Source organism: Stigmatopora nigra, chromosome 6 (assembly GCF_051989575.1).
Source record: "Stigmatopora nigra isolate UIUO_SnigA chromosome 6, RoL_Snig_1.1, whole genome shotgun sequence".
NCBI lineage: Eukaryota > Metazoa > Chordata > Actinopteri > Syngnathiformes > Syngnathidae > Stigmatopora > Stigmatopora nigra.
The window spans coordinates 4,958,950-4,980,623 of record NC_135513.1 but is presented as its reverse complement, the minus strand read 5'-3'; the positions used below and the strand labels follow the sequence as shown (position 1 = coordinate 4,980,623).

Here is a 21,674-nt window from a genome sequence, read left to right as displayed (position 1 = left end):
TGCCACAATTATTCCCTATGGAGACGATTAGCTGTAGAAATTTATAGAAACTGTTTTACAACAAGAAAATAAATCCCAGTCTTTGAAAACCAACACACAGTCACTTACACGACCACATACAAAGCAAAGACATATTCTAATGATCTGGCCTGGTCTGGTCTGGCTCATCTGTCTGTCCTTTATCTTTGCATGCTAATTAAGCTTGACCCAAAACTTCCCAATGATTAATTGCTGCCATGGAAACGGTTGTTCTCTGGCATCACCCCTGCCCCCACACTGCAATTAGAAATATCCATTCTGCTTGACTAGCAGCTGTAACCACCATCAATGGGAGTCACCTGCGGGAAGGCGGAGAAGGTATAACTTGTCAGGAGGGCTCAAGAATGTTGCCATTTAAATGCTGGTAAGAGCACACTTAACTCTTTCGGGGACTGTGGACGTCTATTCAAAGTTAATGTTTAAAACTCCTACCTAAATCATCACACAATAGCGTCTTGACAACCTCAAGTGTCTTACCGCAATCTTATGACCAAGTAAATCAGTGGATTAAGGTCGGTAATGAGTGTAACAAGAAGAACCATTGTCCAAAAGGCGGAAAATACATATAAATAAAATGAAAATTACTGCAAAAATGTCATTTCATATATAGAAAATCAATTTGGCAATATTGCCAATTTTTTCTTTTTTTCTATAGTTATTCCATCAAAAAACGTGCAATAGCGAACATCCACTTTTTTTGGCAATTACATTTTTAATGCCCTAACCAACTATAACTGATGAGAATACCTAGATTTTTAGTTCTTTGCTTGCCATTAAATGTTGACAAAATGACAGAACAGTCACATGGCAACAACAAAATAGAAAGTCTATGAGAACCTCCATCTCCTGTATGAGATGTTTGTGGGAAAATGACAACTACAGTAAATGAGGCAGAAAAATAACAAAAGCATTGCGACATCTTAGGTGGAAATGACTCAAAATATATTTTTGATGAGAGACCAACAAACACAAAAAGACATCCGCATTCACTTTAAATGAGCCTTATCCGAAGACTTCACCAAACACATGAACCTTTCTACACATACAAAGCTATTACCTGTGTAGTTTTTGTCTGTACATGCAGGTTGTCAGGCAATAATGCAGTTAATAAGCTTTCCCTCTACTCCCTTCAAGTCAATCACCCCCATCAACCCCCTTAACCTTCATCCACCCTCACCTCCCCCTTCTCCACTATCATAGCATTCCAGGAGCTCTCGCAACATAAAAGTGAAAGAATTCATGTATCACTTAAGTCATACAACCATGAGAACGATTTCATATCTAAACGTTCGCCACTGTTTACTTAAAGGGGAGACCAATGGAATATGGGCATCCTAGTCTATATGCTAAGTATAAACACTATGTTCATACTGCACATAATATTACAGTGGCTTCCAATGATATTTTATATACATTCTAAGACTAAAACTTCATTAATTCATTCATGTTGGTCATGAAATTGAAGGGCAAACTATTTTAGGTTGTACTTTTTTTTAACTTGACTATTCTAAAGAGAAATAGTCCCACTCAGCGGAAATCTTTGCCTAGTGGTTTGATTTACAGCATGACAAGATTGAATACACTCTTGGGACCAGATCCAATATTGTCTGATACTCCAAAAAATGCCATATCAAGTGCCCAAACAGATACTGTGTATCAGATCGGGACATTACTAGTCAGGAGCTAATCAGGGGAAAGCAGTTTGGCTTGGAATTTATTAGTACAGAGCATGCACACACAGCACAGGGACTTATTGGTGCCAGTGTTGCATGGAGGTAGCTAGTAGAAGGCAGCCGGCCATGTAGTAGCACATAACTGCTTGTTTTATGGAAACAAAGAAAGAAAATATTCTGAAATTGCCCTATTCTTTCAAAACAATCATTTGATCGCCTATTTGTACAAATGGAAGACACAGCTTGAATGTAAAGCAGCTAGTGATGACAGAGAATTGTACAAGAGCGTGAATGTGAAACATATGTGCAGCTTTGCAAAAAAAAGGGGGACACTTTTCTCACGTGTTTCATCCTGTGAATATTTCAGTGAAGACATCTTTCAAACACAGATGGATTAGATATGCGGATCCAGTTTCACTTTTTAACAGGGAAATCATGCAAACAAAGCCAAGTAATGAAATGTTTTGAACATGCCAATATGGTTTTGATCAGAGAAAGAAACTTGGGGCAGGTAAACAAACAGCATGGGGAATAAAATGTAACTAAATTCCACATTGGCTTCCTCCATTTTTTTAATTTGATTATTATATTGATTTAACGTTAATTGTCATGATGCAAAACAAATGGGAACTTACATTCCACTATGGCATCTTTGAAATTAATATTAGGTTATCTATTGAACAGACAGAAACCCTACTTGCTAAAGGCACTTGGCTATGTACTAGACTATAGTCCTCAAACTCATAAAAAAGGCTAACAGTGTCTTTTTCAAGCCCCTTACGGTAAAAGTCGAGTTATTTATTACATTGCAGGTGTCTGAATTTCACAACTAACTTAGTCATCGTGGAAGAGTGCACCCCCTGCACTAAACCATCCATATTTTTTCTTTCCTTTTCAAAGTCAGCAAAACACTATGAATCCCAATGAATATAAAACTGAATCAAACAAATAGGATGCCATCCTAAAGCAAGCATCAAAACATCTTTATCATTTTCTGCAGCAGTTGGAATATAAACAACGAATAATGAAATATTTCTGGAGCTGAAAAACAAGAGCGATAGAGAGCAAATGTCAAAGCCAATTGTTTGACAGTTTCGATGATGACAAGAAATTGGATTCATCATTTATTTATCCTCAGCTCAGAGTAACAGATTGTTAGAAATAGTCTTTTAGTGCTAATAAGAGCGTTTGCCAATCAGCCGTCAGGATGCAGGCCTCAGTATCTGACCCAAGAACAGGAAGAGACTTGCAACCACGAACACACACCTCCTCTGTCTTTCCTTTCTTTCCTCCAATCCTTCCTCCTCTGTGTCTCTACATGCCGGCCAATTGTCCATAATTGAATTTCCCCCAAGGATGAAGATTTGTCTTTGTATTTCTATCACGCTAAAAGTCATAAAGTTGAAGAAGTCCGTCGTAAAAGTAAGGGTGGGAGAGCGTGTGAAGTCCACTGTGGTGTGACTGTGTTCAGTTTGGTTTTGAATTGAGTGCCACAAATGGTTCAGCAAGCACAAAATGTGCCTTTGATAGAAGGATTTTCTGGAAGATTCAAGCCTTCAACTTCGGGGTTTTGCCTTGTTTTGGAATGTTATGACTGCCAAACCAGTCCAATTACAGTTTTTCCCACATAATACTCACTATAAGATACATCTGAGTCTATAGAGCCAAAGAATATGCAATGAAAAAATATTGATGATGTTTTGCCAATTTGCTTAATTAAAATAACTGGAGATTTTTTTTGTACTATTATGATTGAGGGATAATTAATGACATTCTTAAAGCATTACAACCTAATTTTCTTGAAAATAAAACTTCATTGTTATACTTCTGGCACACTTCATGATTGCGTTATTGCTACAGTACTATAATAGTGAAAGGATTGAAATAAAAACATGCCTCTTGGCAAGTAGATTACTATAGAAACAAGCAGACAAACATGACAGTCTTTGAGAAAGCAGGTAATGAGTGATCAGCGTTCTAACTTGTCTTGAATAGTTTATTGTAATAGTTGAGATAACATCTAAAATATTTTTTATTCGAAATTACCCAATCTCATTGGCATGTGTAGGTGTGTACTTGCATGTCTGTGTGCGTTGCAGAGTACTTTTGTGTCAGCCAGACGCTTGCAGAGAGGTCAGTGTCCTTTAAGAGCAATCTGTCCAATTACCAGGGCGTGCTGTGTAAATTGGGGTCCACTCCACGTTAGTGTAGAAATGACAGGGAACAGTAATGGGATAATAATGCCTCTGGGTTACTTGTAGAAGCTATCATTAGACGCTAGAGACATCTACACGGCTACACTTTCCGGGTTCTCACAGCTCGGTTTGTCTCATTCCTATTCAAATGCTTCACATTCTGACAGGGGGCGATGTGGCGCGGCTCTTGTCGAGGCCTCATGATGCGTTTTAATGAGCCTAAGTCGCCGTGGTCAATTCAAAACACACTCAGCTTTAGGAGCGAAATAATGCCCGGAGACTTGAAACTTGTGAAGAACATCGCAGGGAGGAAGTGGCGGTCAGCTCAGCTTCTAGTTTCCTCAATTTTCTTTTTTTTTTTATTGTTACCGTGGATGAGGGTATTGCATAAGCCTATCCAGACCAACGCATTGGATGGAGGGGGAGATGGATGATAGAAGAATGGAAAAAAGCCATAGAGTAGAAGAAGATGAGGGTGGCCCAAAAAGGAGAATGAGGGAAATTTTGAGAGTGACGGGGGTGCCAGTGGCTGGTGATGACTGTCCCGCTGGAGAATGCCGACTATGTTTGTGGAGTGGCACTAATGGAGCCAGAGAGGCGATGCAGTTGCCTGCCCTGGAGGGGGGATATTGTGCAACTGGACAAGGCGGCTTGACATGTAGCCAAGATGGAGGATTAGAGAAAAAGGGGGGAGGCCGGCACCCGCGGGCGCAGATAGACGGCCATGTTAGGTCTGCTGACTGATTGACACCGAGGCAACCTTTTCTCTTTATTCTACTCTCTGTAACAGTGCATGAAAAGATCACCTTTTTCTCAATGTTCTTTTGTGTCACTTTTTGGTTGAAACAACACAGATACAATAGTGGGCGGTAAAAAAAAATGATAACACTGCACTTGTTCATTTCAGGGATGTGACATTTGACATTTGTAGTGTAAGCCAGCAATTATGCGGATTACGCAGACATGAATTCACCCCGCCATGAACAAAGATTTTACTTAATTTTAACCCCAAAAAAGGCAATCAACCGAGTCTCGAAAGCGAGAAAAAAAGTATTCGAAGTATGAAAAAATTGTGGAGTTCTCTGTGGAATACTTTGGAGATTAGAAAATGAAAAAGGGGCAGCACTTAATGAAATATTGCCTGCCCCAATGACTAATTAGACACTGATTATGTCGTCATTTAAAAAGGAATAACCCACACACTTTATTAGCGCAGCAGAGCCATAACGTTAGGGTCAATTCTGCTGAGTGGATAAGATCAGAGCGAGTTGAGGAGCCGTGCATGATAAATTGTCGTGAATACTTCATAATCTCTCCCATAACTCATCCAGGGGGCTAAAACATCCATCAACTTATGCCTCACATGGATATATATATACCTGCAGATAGCTTGAGGAAGGAGGGTGCCAGAGTAAAGAATACAGCGCCTACAGCAGTGGTTCACAACAAGTACTAAGTCAAGACACACATTTGTCATTGGACACTCATTTGTGGTCATTCACAACAAATCCATTTGAACTGAGATGGCTAGCAGCAATGTTAATATTTGGAAAGTCACCTGAACTGGTTGATTTTCCACATTAATACTCTGCAATTTCTGCAGCTCTGTTTGTGAAAATCACCAAAAACAACATGAGTCCCAAATACAAAACCAGGCCAAAACCATCAATTGCATGTAATTGCATATAATTGACAATAGCTCTCCAATGCATGTGGAGAGGGGAGTCAGGCAGCCGTATGAACCATATTTTCCACACTCTAAGGCGTTGTAGGGGATTGTGTTATCAATCCAGTGGAAGGCTCTGGAGTAGTTGTAGTTGTAGGGGTTGTAGTAATGTAAGAAGGTAGTAGGTATTCATTCATATACACACACACACCTGAAATTCTTGTTGGTATCACTCCATATCATGCATGCTCAAGTTACACATGCACCTGAGAGCTGAGTGGAACAGACATGCAGGCTCCAAGCTTTAGGCTACCTGCCGTCTACAGTGAGGCCTGAGATGCCTTTACCTCTTTTGTCCTCTTTCTAGACTTTCTCTGCATGTCCCGTTCACAGCTCACTCCCAATCTACAATACACTTCTGTCCTCACTTCATTGCTTTCCTCCTCTTTTTTTCTTTCTTTTCCACCCCATTTAAGACAGCAAACACATCTCTAATCTTTCCATTAAATACCCTTCATTCATTCTGTCTTCCTTTCCTTTTCTGGCTTGGGGTCTCAATTCTGCCTATTTTTTGCAGCCTAACTTTCACTTCTTTACATCGACACTGCCATCAGTTTGACTCTGGTACAAATAATTTCCATTGCAATTATTATATCCTTTATGGTGGCATAAAATACTGCAAAACATATCATTCTAAATGAACTCCTATAGTTTTGTTAGGCCCAATATGTTTTTGAAAAGAATACAAAATGAATCAACAACAGCTAATAACTATTCTTTACTGACTAGGCTTTTTCCATCGAAGAGACTTTCTTTTGGCTATGATCAGATTCGGTCTGAATACCATAATCTTTTGCATGGGTGCCCTCTCAATAATGCCAATCCGGCTTTGGCAAATTCCTCTCTCAAACCCTTGAACATGAATTACAGCATTGTGCCACAATGCGAATGGTTAAATCACTTCTACGGAATGAGTGGCCTTGAGCAATTCAGCTGTCAATCATCTTACTCATGCAAAGTCAAAAGAATGACTCACTGACACTCAGCACCTCGATGCTGTCGTAAAGCGCTTGTTTGCACTCGAGGTGATTCGCATGACATTGAAATACATGTTACAAATCAAAGTATTTCCCAATTGGCCTGGGCTCTTGTCTGAGTGACTCCCGAAGAGTTGTACGGCATCTGCTGGGAAGGTTTGAAAAGAGGGCTTTTGTTTCATGGCACTGTGCGGATGAGAGTATTTATCACTGTTAAAGCTCATTTGGAGAAACAGGAAATTGTGCTAAATGCTGAAATGGTGAGTATAAGTGTGTGTCATCTAGAAAATCTCTATTCTAGTTGTCTGAAATCATTGGCTGCCACTGACGGGGATGAACGTTCGTTCAATCTATTTCAAATGGTTCAGATGAGTTCATTTTGTAAGCTTTTATCGTAAATGTTGAGCGGGACATTCCACCTTGGACACGCCACCTCCTGCTTAGATCTCCTGACTAGGACATTCTTCACCTTTCACCTCTCTTGGAGCCAAGAGGTCATCGTCACTGTGGCAACTAAAAAGCAGCGATTGTGTTTTCTCTTAATTAAAAAACATTATTTACCAAGTGAACAATGTGATTTTCATTACCTCTGACCTTCCTTTTTCCTACTCCTTATTTCCCTCCTTGTTAGGTGTGGACACCCCAAGAGGATCCGCCTTTACCCCCTCAAACACTCGCGCTCTTTAGACTATTGTGGAGAGCTTGTCGCCTCGACCGAGGTGGCAAGTGCGTGCATTTGTACGGGTTTGTGTTTGTATGTGTGTTGGGCTTTACAAAAGACAAAGGGACAATCTCCTGGGCTGCTAAGCAACAATGCCGGCTGGTAAAGCCTCATCATGGCACCGTTTAGCTGAGGATTAACCACCATTACTCGCACAAACACACGCATTTACGCGCAAACACACACTCCCGCACTAAATGTCACATCTTCATGCTAAATCAAAGCTTGTTTTCCAGTTCCAAGTCCAAAGTATGTTTGCAAATGGAATACAATTAAAAAACAAACAGATATACCTTTAATCAAGAAGTTAAGTTGTCAGCAAATACCAAGTAGAAGATGAATTATGTAAATGTTTTTTAACAGACACATTCATAATACCAAACAACTACTTTTGGTGCGATTTTGCAATCTGCTTTTAAACAAATATTCAAAGACAGCACCTAATGACTGTGAGATATATATCTGTCAATTTCACGTGGAACTATTGACATTCACTTGCCAAAAACAAAGATCAGCTGGTGGACTGAGGTCCAGACATACAAGCAGTCCATATAGAAACAGTCAAAAAACAAAGGTGAGGATAGTAAACCGGCTTAGCAATTCTAGTGTAACTGGCAAAGCCATTAATGGCTTTTTATAAGTGACAAATTGTAGAGTTCACTGAAGCATCCTATATGATAACACGCAGTCAATTCAAGTGTGTTAACCTGGCACACCACATTAATTATTCCATATATGCTTCATAAATATATTACACAGACCTTTTTTGTTCAATACATTGTAAAAATGTATTCGTTTAAAGAGCTACAGCAATAACTTAGCAGAGACTTAATCTGGTATAAGGTTGATGTGTATTTAGGTTTTTGAAAAATCAATAGTATGTTCAAATGCACTTTGATTGGTTGGCGACCAATCTTGGGTTTACCAAACCCCTGCCTGCCTTACCTGAGATGACAAGACACAATAAGAAAAATGTGTGGATTGATATGATCACTTAAAAATGCAACCCTCTAGACAGGAATCCGTGCAAATCTGAAAATCCCACCGCATTATGTTCCATCTCTATTTTACTCAAAGTAGACTACAATCTTTGAGCAATGTGAGGTCAACACGATACTGGATAGACGCAAGGCAAGAAAATAACAAACCCAGACCAAAAAAATTCAAATACCCCATAATTCTAAACTCCATACTGAAAAAACACCAGACTTGAGGAATTAGACTGTTCTCACTTCACTTTAAACACCATTATTTGATCAATCTCCAAGCATTTACTTTACAATTTTAATAAAAAAAAGATTATCATAAAAGGCGCTAGACTCAGTCAGTTCAGTGGCCTTAAAGTCCTTGATTGCGCTCACACATAAACCCCTGTGCGTTCCCATCCCGACGGTTGTCTGGGTTCTTGGCAAAGGTGCTGATCTTTTACAGGGCCATCATGTTTTACAGAGTCCATCTAATGAACTGGCTCGGTTGGACCCAATCACCTTGGCTTTCTGTCTCTCAGCAAACTCTTGGAGCAAAGAGTCACAGCTGTGGTTCTCAGCACTCGACAATGGAATACAGAGAAAGTAGGTGTGTGGGTGTGCGTGTGGGGGAGTGTGGGCATGCGAGAGTGTGTGCCAGTGGCAAATACAGAAAGAGACATGGTTTTTGGGGCGCTGCCCGCCACATGGCGTCTCCAGATGTGCATGGCCTAATGCAGTCTGTGCCCTGTGGTACGGAGAAAATGTGTGTGTGTGTGTGTGTGTGTGTGTCGAGGACGCAGTTGTTTTGGAGATATTATGCTAGAGTGACTTTTTAATGGCTTGAAAACAAACACTTGGATGTTTGCACTTGTGAAATTATACACAGATGAGTATATTTATGTCAACTTGTCTGTAAGAAGCCGTTCGGATTTAGGCCAAATTGAGACAATTTACAGTGTGTGGATGTTATGTTATGCTCAGTTGAGAAAGTAGAACCAATCATTGCTTACACTTATAATACAACATTTTAATATGGCTATTTAGCAAAGTAACCGTAACTGCTGCTCCCTCAATTAGGTTACACGCATTTTCAAACAGTGTGGGGTGGATTGTGGTTTGCCACTTTAGCAATGTTTGAAAATGAAGATGGTAGTCAATATTTTACCACAAACATTACTCTTACGTATTCCTGATAAAGCATTTAGGATGTGATATTTAACCGGCAGAGAAAATGAAAGATAAACAATAATCATGTTCTGTTTTTTTCTGAATTTGTAATAATGTTATGTAGCAATTCCTATCCTAGTAAAATGTTTCCCTTCATAAACAGAGATATATGCAGTAATAGACTGTCATAATTTCAATGAACCAAATATTGCTTGAATATAGTGAATAAATAGGAAAAAAACGCGAATTGACACATAGTTCAGTGGAAAAAATGAGAAGCCGAAACCTTGAACTGCATAAACAGAGGCAGAGTTTTAAGCTCTAACAGAGTGACAACAAAAATGTTCATAATAGCAGGTTGAGTAAGTGTTGCTACATATATAGCAGCAGGCTGCAAGAAGCAAAGAGTTTGCACATACCATCTGACCTCAATAGAAAACTTAACACGGTCCCACTTCCACGTAGAGAATCCCAAGGGTTTTATGTTATGTTTTCTAAAAATATAATAAAACACTGCATGGGGCGAAGGCACACACACACACAAAAGAATTAATATTGACTTCAGCTTTGTGGTTGAAACGCATACTAAATGACTTCCATACGTCCGCCAAATGCGCCTGCCGCTCTGTGGCCGACGAGGCGGCGTCTTGGCAAAAACTTTTTTTCATTGTCAGCGAGCACACTTGTTGTGTTTTTATGATCTATTTTACGCTAAGGCGCATATCGTAGCCAAAACCGCCTTGCAATAAACGGCGTTAAAATGGGCGTGGCAGACTCGCTTATGAAAGATGCAAACACAGCGGGGGATCTCGATGCACACGTTCGTCGCTACGTAAACGTATGTTCACGCACTCGGACGCTTGTCTGCGACAGCTGGGAAGTATAGCCGGGATGTATTTTTACCTTTGGCCCACACGCTAAGCAAAATGCCAAGGCCTGGCCTTGAGCAAGACAGAAGCTCGCGGGCAGACAAGCAACCTCAGACATGACAGGTCGAGCCCAACCGACGTTTGGAACTGCCGCAGAACATAAACAACTTTTGACACAATGTGAATCATCTGAACATGTCAATATTGTTTTAGATAAATATATTCAGCCCCATTTATATTTAAAGACACATACATAGTATACAGGCCTCCATAATTATTCCCTCAGACCACAAGGAACCATGGCGAGAAATTACTTCTCACAGTCTGAGAAGTACAGATCGTTTTAAACTTCTATGAAGGTGCCGGAATAATCTACGGATCACATCTTTGAATGCTACCTTTGATTTTCTGTGAAGAAACTTATTTACTACCCATGAAAGGCCAAATGTAACATTAGAGGAGAAACCTGACTCATCGTGAGCGCGCACACATGCACGTGCAGTGAGGAACAGCTGTTTGGGTGTTAATCTCCATTAGCTACTGAACTGGCTTCAATAGAGAAAGCTTTTGAAAAATCTCACGTCTGCTTCTCAGGCGTCCATTGTTAATGGGAAAGACAACACCTTTAATATGTGCATGAAAGCGGAAAGAATCCTGTTTAATTAAGAGATAAAAAACTAGAATTTTCAATTATCTGATATGCAATAGTGGAAGAAAAACATCCATAAAAGCCAGAAGGGGGCCAATCTTATGTGGTTGCAGACATTTTACAATTCTGGCTTGAAAACAGCCAATCAAATGCAAGTATCCCCTACTGACATCAGTAAAACCCTTTGCTCTTGTGCTGAAGTGCATGAGTGTTCCTATGTTTGGGTGCGACTGACATCACAAAATAGCTGCATTCATAACAACAATCTATTTTTTTGCATACTGATTATATTTGTTCATTAAAAAAGGCTTCATGAAGTTGGAGTCAATGTTCTAAAAATCTTCTACTCAAATGTCTTTCAATGCCTATTTTTTTAGTATAGGAACAGTAAAAGACTGTTTAAACAAATTTGAAATAATAAAATTAGACAAAACTGAATGTTTTTTAATGACGGATATCTAGGGAAATTTAGTCCAACAAATGGTTGATTAATAGAATTATTTAAAAAGTATAGGCCAAGACACTAGTCCATTAGTTTTATCATTGGATTGTTTGAAAGCTGTTTTTCAACACATGCAAGCAGCACTGATTACAATTTATTTTTAAAAGGTCAAAGTGGACTCTACATATCCCGCCACAACCATTAGCTAAATAAAGATACTCAGGGAGTTGTGTAAAAAAAAAAAGAGAGAGAAAAACAGACCAAATGAGCTCAACTCTGAGTGGAACCGACAGAATCTTAATGTATCTTGTAACCTATTTGTGAAATATGTGGAATTTTCTCAAGTATAAAGTATCCAATATGATATCATAATATTTCCAGGGCATTTGGGACCTTGATGATGTCAAGTGTATAATGCAATAGACAGTGAAAAGGTAGAAAGAATAAAAGGAAATCAGGACTTACATCCTGTGAAGCTTTGCAGTGCCCAGGAAGAGCAGCTCAGGAAACACTGCCAGATTATTCCGATTCAGGCGCCTGAAAAAGACAGAACAAGCATTGATAACCTTTTCTTTCCAATTGCGGGTGTTTCATCTCAGTTGTTTTGTGTTTCATCCCTTCCATGATACAAAATATTACAATACAGGTGTTATTTTTTTTATCTGCAAATCTGGCACTTCACTTTTGTGGGTGTAGGTGAGCTCCAATATCCTCAATGACATATTTGAATAAAATCATAATTGATGCAGCTGGCATACTCTGTTTTGGATGTGCAGGCGTATGGAAGGTCATTTGGTGATAGACAGTAAACCATAAAAACAGGCTCAAGATCACTCTTGATGGCAATATGGCTGCCTGGCAAATAGTAAAGTTGAGATGGAGGAAGGCAGGCAAGGTTTGTGGAGAAAGACAAGAGTTCCAATGTAGGCAAAAGGGGGAGATTTTCTTTAAACCACAAAGGAAGAGAGGAGAAGACGATGTGGGAAAAACAAACAGGCGGTCTGGCCGCGCTACCCAATGTGTGAATGGGACCCCACTGAGTAAACAAGGTCCTCACAGGGGAGAACTCACAACAGTCCGTCATCACACTCACACACACACACACATACACATACACAGCAATAGAAGAGTAGAGAAAACTCGGGTGGGTTTAATAATATGGGTGCGATCATTTAACCCTGCTTGATTGGAGTGAAGAGGTTTGTGTGCTGATGTCTGCAGGCGGATGTGCCTTGATGTGAGTCAGGGGAGAGTGAGGCAACTGAGTGACACAATGAGTAAAAGGCCTCTGAAACTGTTTAACCTTGACACACACATACACTAACAGGCTGAAGCAACAGATGCTGCGGTGGCTGTGATAAGAACGGAATGACGAAGGGGATGATAACAGAAAAAAAAATGGACAGTAATTGGTGCAATTGCTATCTGGGTCTGCAGCAGGGACTTATACATGACTTCAAGTAACTCTCGAAACCAGCTACATGTCAACAAATTTACATGAAAACATTGATATTAGACAAAAAAAAAAAACACAACACTCAACATAATGAAACACAGGATAATTCATTTGACATCATGCAGACTTCAAATGAAAACCAATGTATACAGGTATGCGTCAAAGTATTAACTTGTGTTATATTACGTCCTCACACACAGCCAAATATTTCCAGGCTGTATTCCTTTCAATTTGGATGTTTATAGTAGAAAGACGAAAATGGGTCCGAACCTAAGAAACTAAACTATTGGGAATAAATGAATACAATTGATACAATTTCATGAAACACATTCAAAAATAACATAGCAGTAAAGTTAGGTTAGGATTTAGAATAGCATAAAACGTGTTGTTCCACCTGATAACATTAGTAATTTATGTAAAACCAAAGTGTCTTCTTAATCTTTTTACTATTGCGTCTCATTTTTCAAACTTTGCCCAATGAGAAACGCCTGCAATCACATACACATAGCTTAACTTTCCCAGTTACGTCATAGGCCTGTTATAAAATTTTCAACATGAAGCAGAAGTGAAATTTCTAAATAATTCACAATTTTCCCTCTTAACGGCGGTTTTAGAGGGTAGCAAGCTAAGAGCCCCACATCCAACAGACATTCCCTCGCCATCCCAGCAGTGCCTGCCTAGACAGGAGTGCCCGTTTAGTGGGTTGCACATTCCCTGAGGAAGTGCATGAAACTGCCCTTGCTTCGAATGGAAGGTGTGGAGAGGAAGCTGCATGACCTCATACTTTTAAAGAAAAAAAAAAAAGATGGGATGCTGTCAGACTACTCAAGGAAGCATTCAAACCAACGGCTTGCATCAAGGCACACCTGAGTTCTAATAATATGTGAATGGGCAAACTTCCACTATGTTGAAATATCAGATTTTTCCCAAAAATATTTTATTTCCAAAACATAGTGATATCATCATAGGGAGTATCCCAAATTCTTGAAAGCCATAATATTATTAAGAGTATACAAACTTCAGATTTTGACCAAAGTAATACAAATAAATGGAATGTTTGTATTATTATTATGAATAGAATTGTCTTCTGAGCTGTGTTATTGGGCAAAGTGTGGATGAAGACAGATACATTGAGGTGTGAGAGTCGCTGCAACTAGAGAATGCCTGACAGCAGCATGGCGATAATCCCTGCAGTCATAAACAGATGCTAGGGGGACACAAACTACACAGTAAATATCCACAAGCTCGCACATACGCATTTCTGCCAACACAGTGTGGCATTTTATGCGTCCGAACGTTGAAAAACATACTAAACATACAGACACAGTCTGTTTTCAAAGCCCCACTCCCTACCAGAGTGGTTTGAATTGCAATCTGTGGCTGGCAAGGGAAGTAACAACAAATTCTTATAACGCCAGCAACAATGGTGTTGCTGACACATATTTTGTAGCAACAAACACACAAAAGCTAGTCATTGCCAAAACCCTTCGATAACACAGTTCTGAGATCCAGAGTTTGATCTTAGATCAGGACCTTCCTCTGCAGAGTTTGCACATTCTACCCGGGCTTGTGTGGGTTATCTCTGGGTAATCTAGTTTCTAACTTGGCCCTCCTTATCACTGCAGGGCGCCCCCCACCTGGTGCCCATAATTGGCTGGGATAGGCTCCAGCACCCCCACCACTTTTGTAAGGGTGAGCAGTATGGAAAATGAATGCCATTACGTATAGGACAACGTATTCCTTGCAAAATGATGATTTCATTCTCCAAATATAGAGACTCCTAAAACACTAGTTTTACATTGTCAGCTCTCATCAGAATGCATTGAAGGACCTAATATTGCGACCAGTGAATGTAAATGCTGCATGTGTGTGCATGTCAGTCTTGCGGAAAGGCCCACTTTACATTGCAAAAGATCCTTCACTGCACTCAAGATACAATCACTCTTATCTGATCTCAAAAAGAATGACAGATAACAGATCAGGTAAGCAAACTCTTCATCTTAGGCGGAGATTCCTTTACTGGTCAGCATCTTTAGATCCATTAGTTCTTACTCTGATATGAGCAAACAAGTGTCTAACCACAAATCTTGGCTGGTGTTGTGCTCCCAATAGGGAAATCTATCTCCGATGCGTTTTTTTTTGGAAAGAAGCACCCAGTGTAATTTCAAGCTCTGCTGCTCAGTAAACAAAACACACGCAGACACACATTCACACAAGCAAGCCCACCAAGTTTTGGCTCAGGGATGATCAACTGCAACATTAAAATCACTCACAGCTCCAGCTAATGATTTATTATAATAATTATTATAATAATAATTATTTATAATTTATTTCATTTATTTTGTGTTTTAATTATTCTGCTTTGTACCAAAACGTGCATCGGTTATTGACAATATTACGTATTACAAAAAAATAATCACCTTCAGTCAATCTCTAGTGTAATCTCAAGACTTGTAATCATACTTTTCCAATTACTACACTCATCACTTCCAGTTTGATCTGTGACATGGGATCACTCAATTACTGGCTAATTATCTGATGTTTTATCCCTGATGCGAATCCCATAATTAGAGTGCTTTACTTTGTCGGAGACTGTTCGCAGTTTGTGAATCTCCACTATATACAATTTAAATGTTAGCTCATGATAATAGGATCAAGTCGTTGCCTTCCCCTTCCTCCCTCGGGGCAAAATCTATGGCATTCCAATACGACCAGGACAATGGAAAGAAAGAGGGAGAGAAGGGCGGGTTTGGAAGGAAAAACACGACATCGGGGAGAAGAAAGTGCACCTAAACGTGTGTGTGCATTTTGGAGGGTGCAGAATCCAAGTAATAGTGACAGTGCAGCCTTGTGTAAGAGAATGCACATGCATGAATGTATCCAAACCCGAGTGTGTGTTAGTGTATGTTGTGACACGCCTATCTCCTCCACACCTCCTTGTACCCCACCTCCACAGCCTCCAGCTACTGCCCCACACCTGACCCCACCCGGCCTATGGCAAAAAAACCAAAAAAAAAACAAGAGCGATGGTGGGGGTGGGACCGTTTTCCGACCCGGTGGGGGGCAGTCACTGTGGATCCATCACCCGAGCTTAGGACCCTTTCCTTTGGACAGCCTTGCCCAGCAGGCTCCTTGCAACCTCCTGGAGGATGGAGGCCTTTGAAATCAGTCCCAGACTCCAGACTCCGGAGATGCGCCATTGTCCGGCAACTACAGGGGGGCATTGATAACTGGCTCCATCTTTGTGCTTGTGAACATGCAACGGCAAAGACGGGGAATTGAAGGGCCTTACGGAGGACTAAAAGAAAGAGCCGTGTTGTGTCAGAAAGTTAGCTGGCCTCAAGGGTGTTTGTCGCCTTCTGAGGCAAAACAAAGAAACAGACGCATCCTGTTGGACAGCACTAAAATTGTAATGCTCTTTGTCAAAATGTTTCTTTTCAGTGTTTAAGCAACAGGTCACGCTAAGCCTGGACATGCTCTACTAAAGCTTACTCATATCTTTCATATTGCTGGGCTTGTCCACTTTGTACCCAATTAACCAATAAATGGTAGACCAGAATTTTTGTCGAGTGTAGTAGAGATGTGCATTCTTGCTCTAGATCAGCGATCTGAAACCAGTCCTCAAAGGGCCGCAGGGGTGCAGGTTTTCATTCAAACTGAACAAGCGGACACCTTTTGCAAGTGTCATCAGTTCATTGCAGCCAGGTGCTACTTATTTGAGAAGATTCCTCATTGGTTAAACTGTCGACACTGGATCAGTTGAAACAAAGACCTCTGCGGAATGGGTTTGAGACCCCTGCTTTAGACAAAGAGTCACCATCATAGGCTAATATCTGCGCAATTGCACATGAAGTAGTTCTCAGTCTTTGTTCACGTTTCAGCAATAATCTTCAAACGCGTAAAATGGATTTAGAGTCAAATCTCTGAATTCCCTTTACAGTTTCTATAAGATTATGGCGGAACTGAGGGGATTAGCTAAACTCTAATTGATTTACAAATTGATTAAAGAGCATCCTGGGATACTTGTTTGCAGTATTCGTCGATGCCATTTTTTCAGTGCATGTGAAATGAAAAACTTCTCTTCCGAGATCGGCTGAGTCTTTAACGTTCTTCTACATTCCAGTAAGTCATTGTTGGTTGGTCGGACAACACATACACCCGGGTACATGAATTTATTTATCCACAAGTTGCCTGCACATCAAGCAAGGTTGACAGTCCACACAATGAACATCTCACCAGTCAGGGGTCCTCATCCCCCTTCCCTCTTGCTGTTGTCTCCACGCCAGACGTGCTGAGCCGCTTCCAGTCTACCAAGGCTTAATTATGACTGCCTGAAACTTGGATGCTAAATACCAGTCACATCCCAACAAGCCCTCACTATTCCTGATGCACAGTTCACTAACTTTGTCTTCAAACAAACTTCCTGGCCTCATTGTGACCCGGTTTACGTCATATATGTGATGTGAGTCTGAAGTGAAATGTTTTGTTTTCTAGACCATTTATTTGTTTGTCAGTCAACAGACCGCTTTGTTTATCTTATCGGAAAAACTGAGTTTTGATCAAATGATTTGTTGCTCTTAATTATTAAGATGTACAATTGGGAGCAGAATTTGGCAATTGATTTGGCACAAAAAAAGGTCACTTACAGTCTCTCCAGCTCCTTCAGATCCTGGAATGCTCCTCTCTCAATTGTTGTGATTTTGTTCTCCATCAACTGCCTGCAGGAAGAAGCAGCAAAGAGTGAGATGGTGCGATGGCTTGGGACAAAGAAAAACTCTGAGGCTCAAATGATGGAAGGAAATTGTGCCTTAATGGAGTCAGGAGGAAAAAAAAAGATTTTGACAAGGGGGCCACGAGAGATTGCGATCTGAGATGAAAGTGGTTGCAGTGGGTGTGGAAAAGAAATAGAGAGATTGATGGAGATGAAAGTTGATAGATTGTTGAAACAGCATCAGGAAGAGAGAGAAAGAAAAGACAATCAGCGGGCGATCGATAGGGCCCAGAATTTACTTTAAAATTAAACCCATAGTCATCTATCATCCAATTTAGATTGTCTAAGCTTCCAGCAGTGACTACTCATTCACTTACAGCAGAATGCTGACCAAGAACCTCTGCACAAGCACACATTTTAATGCAATCACATGTCAAATAGAAGGTGTACCACCATCCAAGTGGATGACCAGGAGACCGGAAACAAGCACTATAAGAACACACACACACTACACACACATCCATTCAATAAGGACATAATCTGCAGAGGAATTCTAACAATGTCTTTCCACTGCCATTCACTTTTGGTTGTTGAGTCACACACAGATGGACACACACCATACACACACACACACACATAAACGTACTTGTGGAAACAACCTGTTCTTACTTGACTCCCCCTTTCATCCTTTCATTCGTGAAAGTTGCGCGTAATGACAACCTTCTCCTCGCTCTGAATCACTTCCTTACCACCAACTGCAGAATATAAGCCCCTAGGGACCCACCGTTTATAATAAGATCCCCCTGACACTTCAACTAGGAGGTTAACAGGTGCTTAGGCTATGACACACATAGGTACGCTGTCCCATTCAAAAGCATTGCAACAGATGTTTTTTTTTTTTTTAATTTAAACCTCAGAGTGAAGGAAACCCAAAGAAAAGTCATGAAAGGCTACTTACAACACACGCAGATTTCTCAATCCTGCAAAATCTGCCTTGGTGATTTTGGTCAGGTTGTTAGCATTCAGGTCCCTGAAAGAGAAAAAGGCCAAAGTAACAACAATGCAGTCTTTGGAATGGCAGTCCTGAATGAAACTGGCATGGTGGACTTAGATGTAAAAATGTCACTCATGCATCAATTAAACCGCGAAAGAGGTCCATCTGCGGCTTTTGCCGCTGCACTGCGGGCCCAGTTTTCATTTGATCTCTGCCTAAAAGAATACAGCCTGTTTAACTGGAAGCCCACTTGGCTTCCAAATCCGTTTTTGATTAACTCGCTGGTGTGCAGACAAAACTGATGCGGTCTCGGTGCAGCGCTAATGCAACACAACGAAACCACCAAATGACCACCAAGACCACGTCACGCATGCATGGCCATTCATTTGTGTCTTGATAGCGACTTTTACAATAAAATAATTTGTGCCTTTACTGGTTTGTGGCTCTCACTGTTCGGTGTAAACAACATTGTAGGTGTGTTTTAGTAACAGGAGCACTCTTTGACGTCCTTAGCCACCATTGAAAAATGTTTCCTGCCTCAAAGTTAAAGTGGATTGGACGTCTACTGTCGTCAATGATGCTGAAATATGAAAATTTACAGCCAATCCTAGTTTAAAAGAGTAGGACGTCTATCTTTGTCAATGGCAGGCAAACAGATCATTAAAATTATTTCATTTTTCTATAATGTTTAAACTTGACTAACTATTTGTTATTTCATATTAACCTGTTTATATATAGATTTCCATTTTATTCTTGTTAAGAATAATACCATACGATTTTTAAACAAAAAAGGTAATTTACACAAGGTCATAGGTATTTGTTATTTATCACCTAGTCTTATCAGTGTATCCCTGTTTTAAATTTGTTTGTAATTAGTATTCATCATTTAATTTATACACTTAAACAAAAAATAATTATAGAATATAACAAAAGGGCATATTATGGGACAAAATGTGAAGTCCACGTATTTACCCTTTAAACTATTAACCGACTAATAAATAAACCAGATTGCACAGCATGCTTAATTAAATACCAAAACACCCACATTCTCATCAAGGAGCGTCTAATGCATCCATTTTAAAATCACATTTCAAGCTTATAACAGAACTTGTGCATAAATAAAATGTCAACAAATTGAACAAAACACTGCCAAAACGTATTAATTTTCAATGCATGCAATCAAATTGAAGTAGTATAGTAGTTACTTACAGTCTCTCGGCATTGCGGGGTATATTCCTGGGCACGCTGCGGAGTCCTTGTCCGTGACAGTCCACTGTGGTCCCGGTGCAGGAGCACTGAGTCGGGCACGGTTGTGCAGACGCACCCCATCCGGACAGAGCAACAGCCAGGACGGCCAGCAGCAGCAAGTACTGAGCTCGACGCCCCAGGTTGGCGTGATTCGGGTTCGGGACTCCCGGCATTGCGGCAAGTGGAAGAAAAGCGAACTATCGCCAATTGAAAACGATCCTGGAAAGTGATCGCCAAATCTCCTCGTCGATTTCAAAATGCCCCCGTCCTCAATTTACATCGGGATCTCCTTAATGAGGGGGTGCGATGGAGTCAAAGAAGCGGGCGTGGGATCCCCCCGGAAGGGCGCAAGGAGGAGCGGCGACTGTTTGGCTGCACTTACAGCGGCACAAACTTCCACATGTCCGCGGCATGCAGTGTCCAAATCCACCCCCCCTTGACACTTTGGTCCTTCTTGCCCCGTCTGATCCACAGAAAACCCCCTAGTCCCGTACTCTCAAGCACCCTCGGTGCAATCGGCGCACACGCTCGTACTCATTCATGCGCACATTCCAGTCCAGGTGAGGGAGGCGTTGTGGTGATTATTCATTCGCAACACGTGTCCAGTGGAGAGCAAGGTTTGGTCTCTCCCACCCCCCACACTTTAAAAAAAATCGTAATACGGACGTTTTGCTTCAGAAATGCTTGTCAGTCAGTCAGTCACAGGCATCGGGGTGAGTAATGTCAAAGCAGGACGGACACAAGTGCGCACAACACTGCGATCCGAACGAATGAGTCTGGTGCGTCAAAGAGCTGCAGCCCGCAACGTCTGCTGGTCGAGAGACACTTAAGGTGGGAGAGAGAGAGAGAGAGAGAAAGAAATGTGGGGGAGGCAGAGAGAAAGAGAGGGAGTTGTTGGGGTGAGAGAATGACAAAGGAGAAGACAGTAATGAAACACAGCAGAGGGCAAAAGTTATCATATTTAAGCCTTTTAGGGACAGTATTAGACAGTTGACCTTTAACCCTTTATAGCAGGGATGTGCAAACTTTTCTTTCCAGGGCCCACTTTCAGAAAAAGGACACAAGGGCCAACTTGAAATCTTTCCAATTGTATTTGTTAAAGTATGGACGGGCGGCCTAACGGTTCTGGGGTCGAGGGTTTGATCCCAAGTCAGATGTTCTCTGTGGGCTTGTGTGGGTGCTCAAAATATGTGCAGGTTAGGCAAGTTGGATATGAAATTGCTCCTACCGTTAAATGGTTGTTCTCTGTCTCCGTTTGCCCTGCGATTGGCTGGCCATTGATTCGGGGTGTCCCCGGCCTGGTGTTCGAAGTTATGGGGTAGGCTCCAGCACCCTCTGACAGTCTTGTGAGGATAAGCGGTTCACAAAATGAATGCCCCTTTTGCTAAAATTACACTATAAGGAAGGTGTTTTTGGGAGTAAAAGTCAAACATCAGGAAAAAAAAACACAACTCAAATACAGCAATTATAGCATTTTCATTTCATTACTTCCTATGATTGCAAATGAGCATTGGGAGATCAAGTAAGACTTAGTGGAGAGAATCACACACATATTTAGGGAGAGTATGCCGAGAGAGAGAGAGCATTAGAGAGCGGACACAACTTACCTGATGCTTAATTTAGCCGCAAGGCGACAAAATGGGGAACACCCATCAGACATTGGAGTTCAGTTGCAGGCCTTCCAAGTAGCCTAATAATCATGTGCTGTATCTGAGATACCGAGAAGCCATGTTGCTTTTTTAGCACGCTTCCGACGTCGGTGTCTAGTTTGCAGGACACATTAATAGGACTGTGTGAGGATTTACACTTGGCTTTTAACATTATATTACTAGGACGACA

The 21,674-nt window shown here is 40.9% G+C and overlaps 1 protein-coding gene across 9 annotated transcripts in view; it reads right to left on the bottom strand.

The window, feature by feature from the left end:
* The window catches only part of slit2 (slit homolog 2 (Drosophila)), a 73,160-nt gene extending 52,489 nt beyond the window's left edge, over nt 1-20,671 (bottom strand). For 3 of the 9 annotated variants that reach the window (XM_077719433.1, XM_077719435.1, XM_077719442.1), the window contains exons 1-4: nt 19,797-20,671; nt 18,552-18,623; nt 17,529-17,600; nt 11,892-11,963 (exon numbers count right to left, since the gene is read on the bottom strand). In XM_077719433.1, the coding sequence (XP_077575559.1) occupies nt 11,892-11,963; nt 17,529-17,600; nt 18,552-18,623; nt 19,797-20,008 (428 nt within the window). In that variant the 5' untranslated portion in view covers nt 20,009-20,671. The remainder of the gene's footprint in view (nt 1-11,891; nt 11,964-17,528; nt 17,601-18,551; nt 18,624-19,796) is intronic. The other 6 variants (XM_077719434.1, XM_077719436.1, XM_077719437.1 and 3 more) reach the window with 2 other exon arrangements.
* Nucleotides 20,672-21,674: the final 1,003 nt, after the last annotated feature.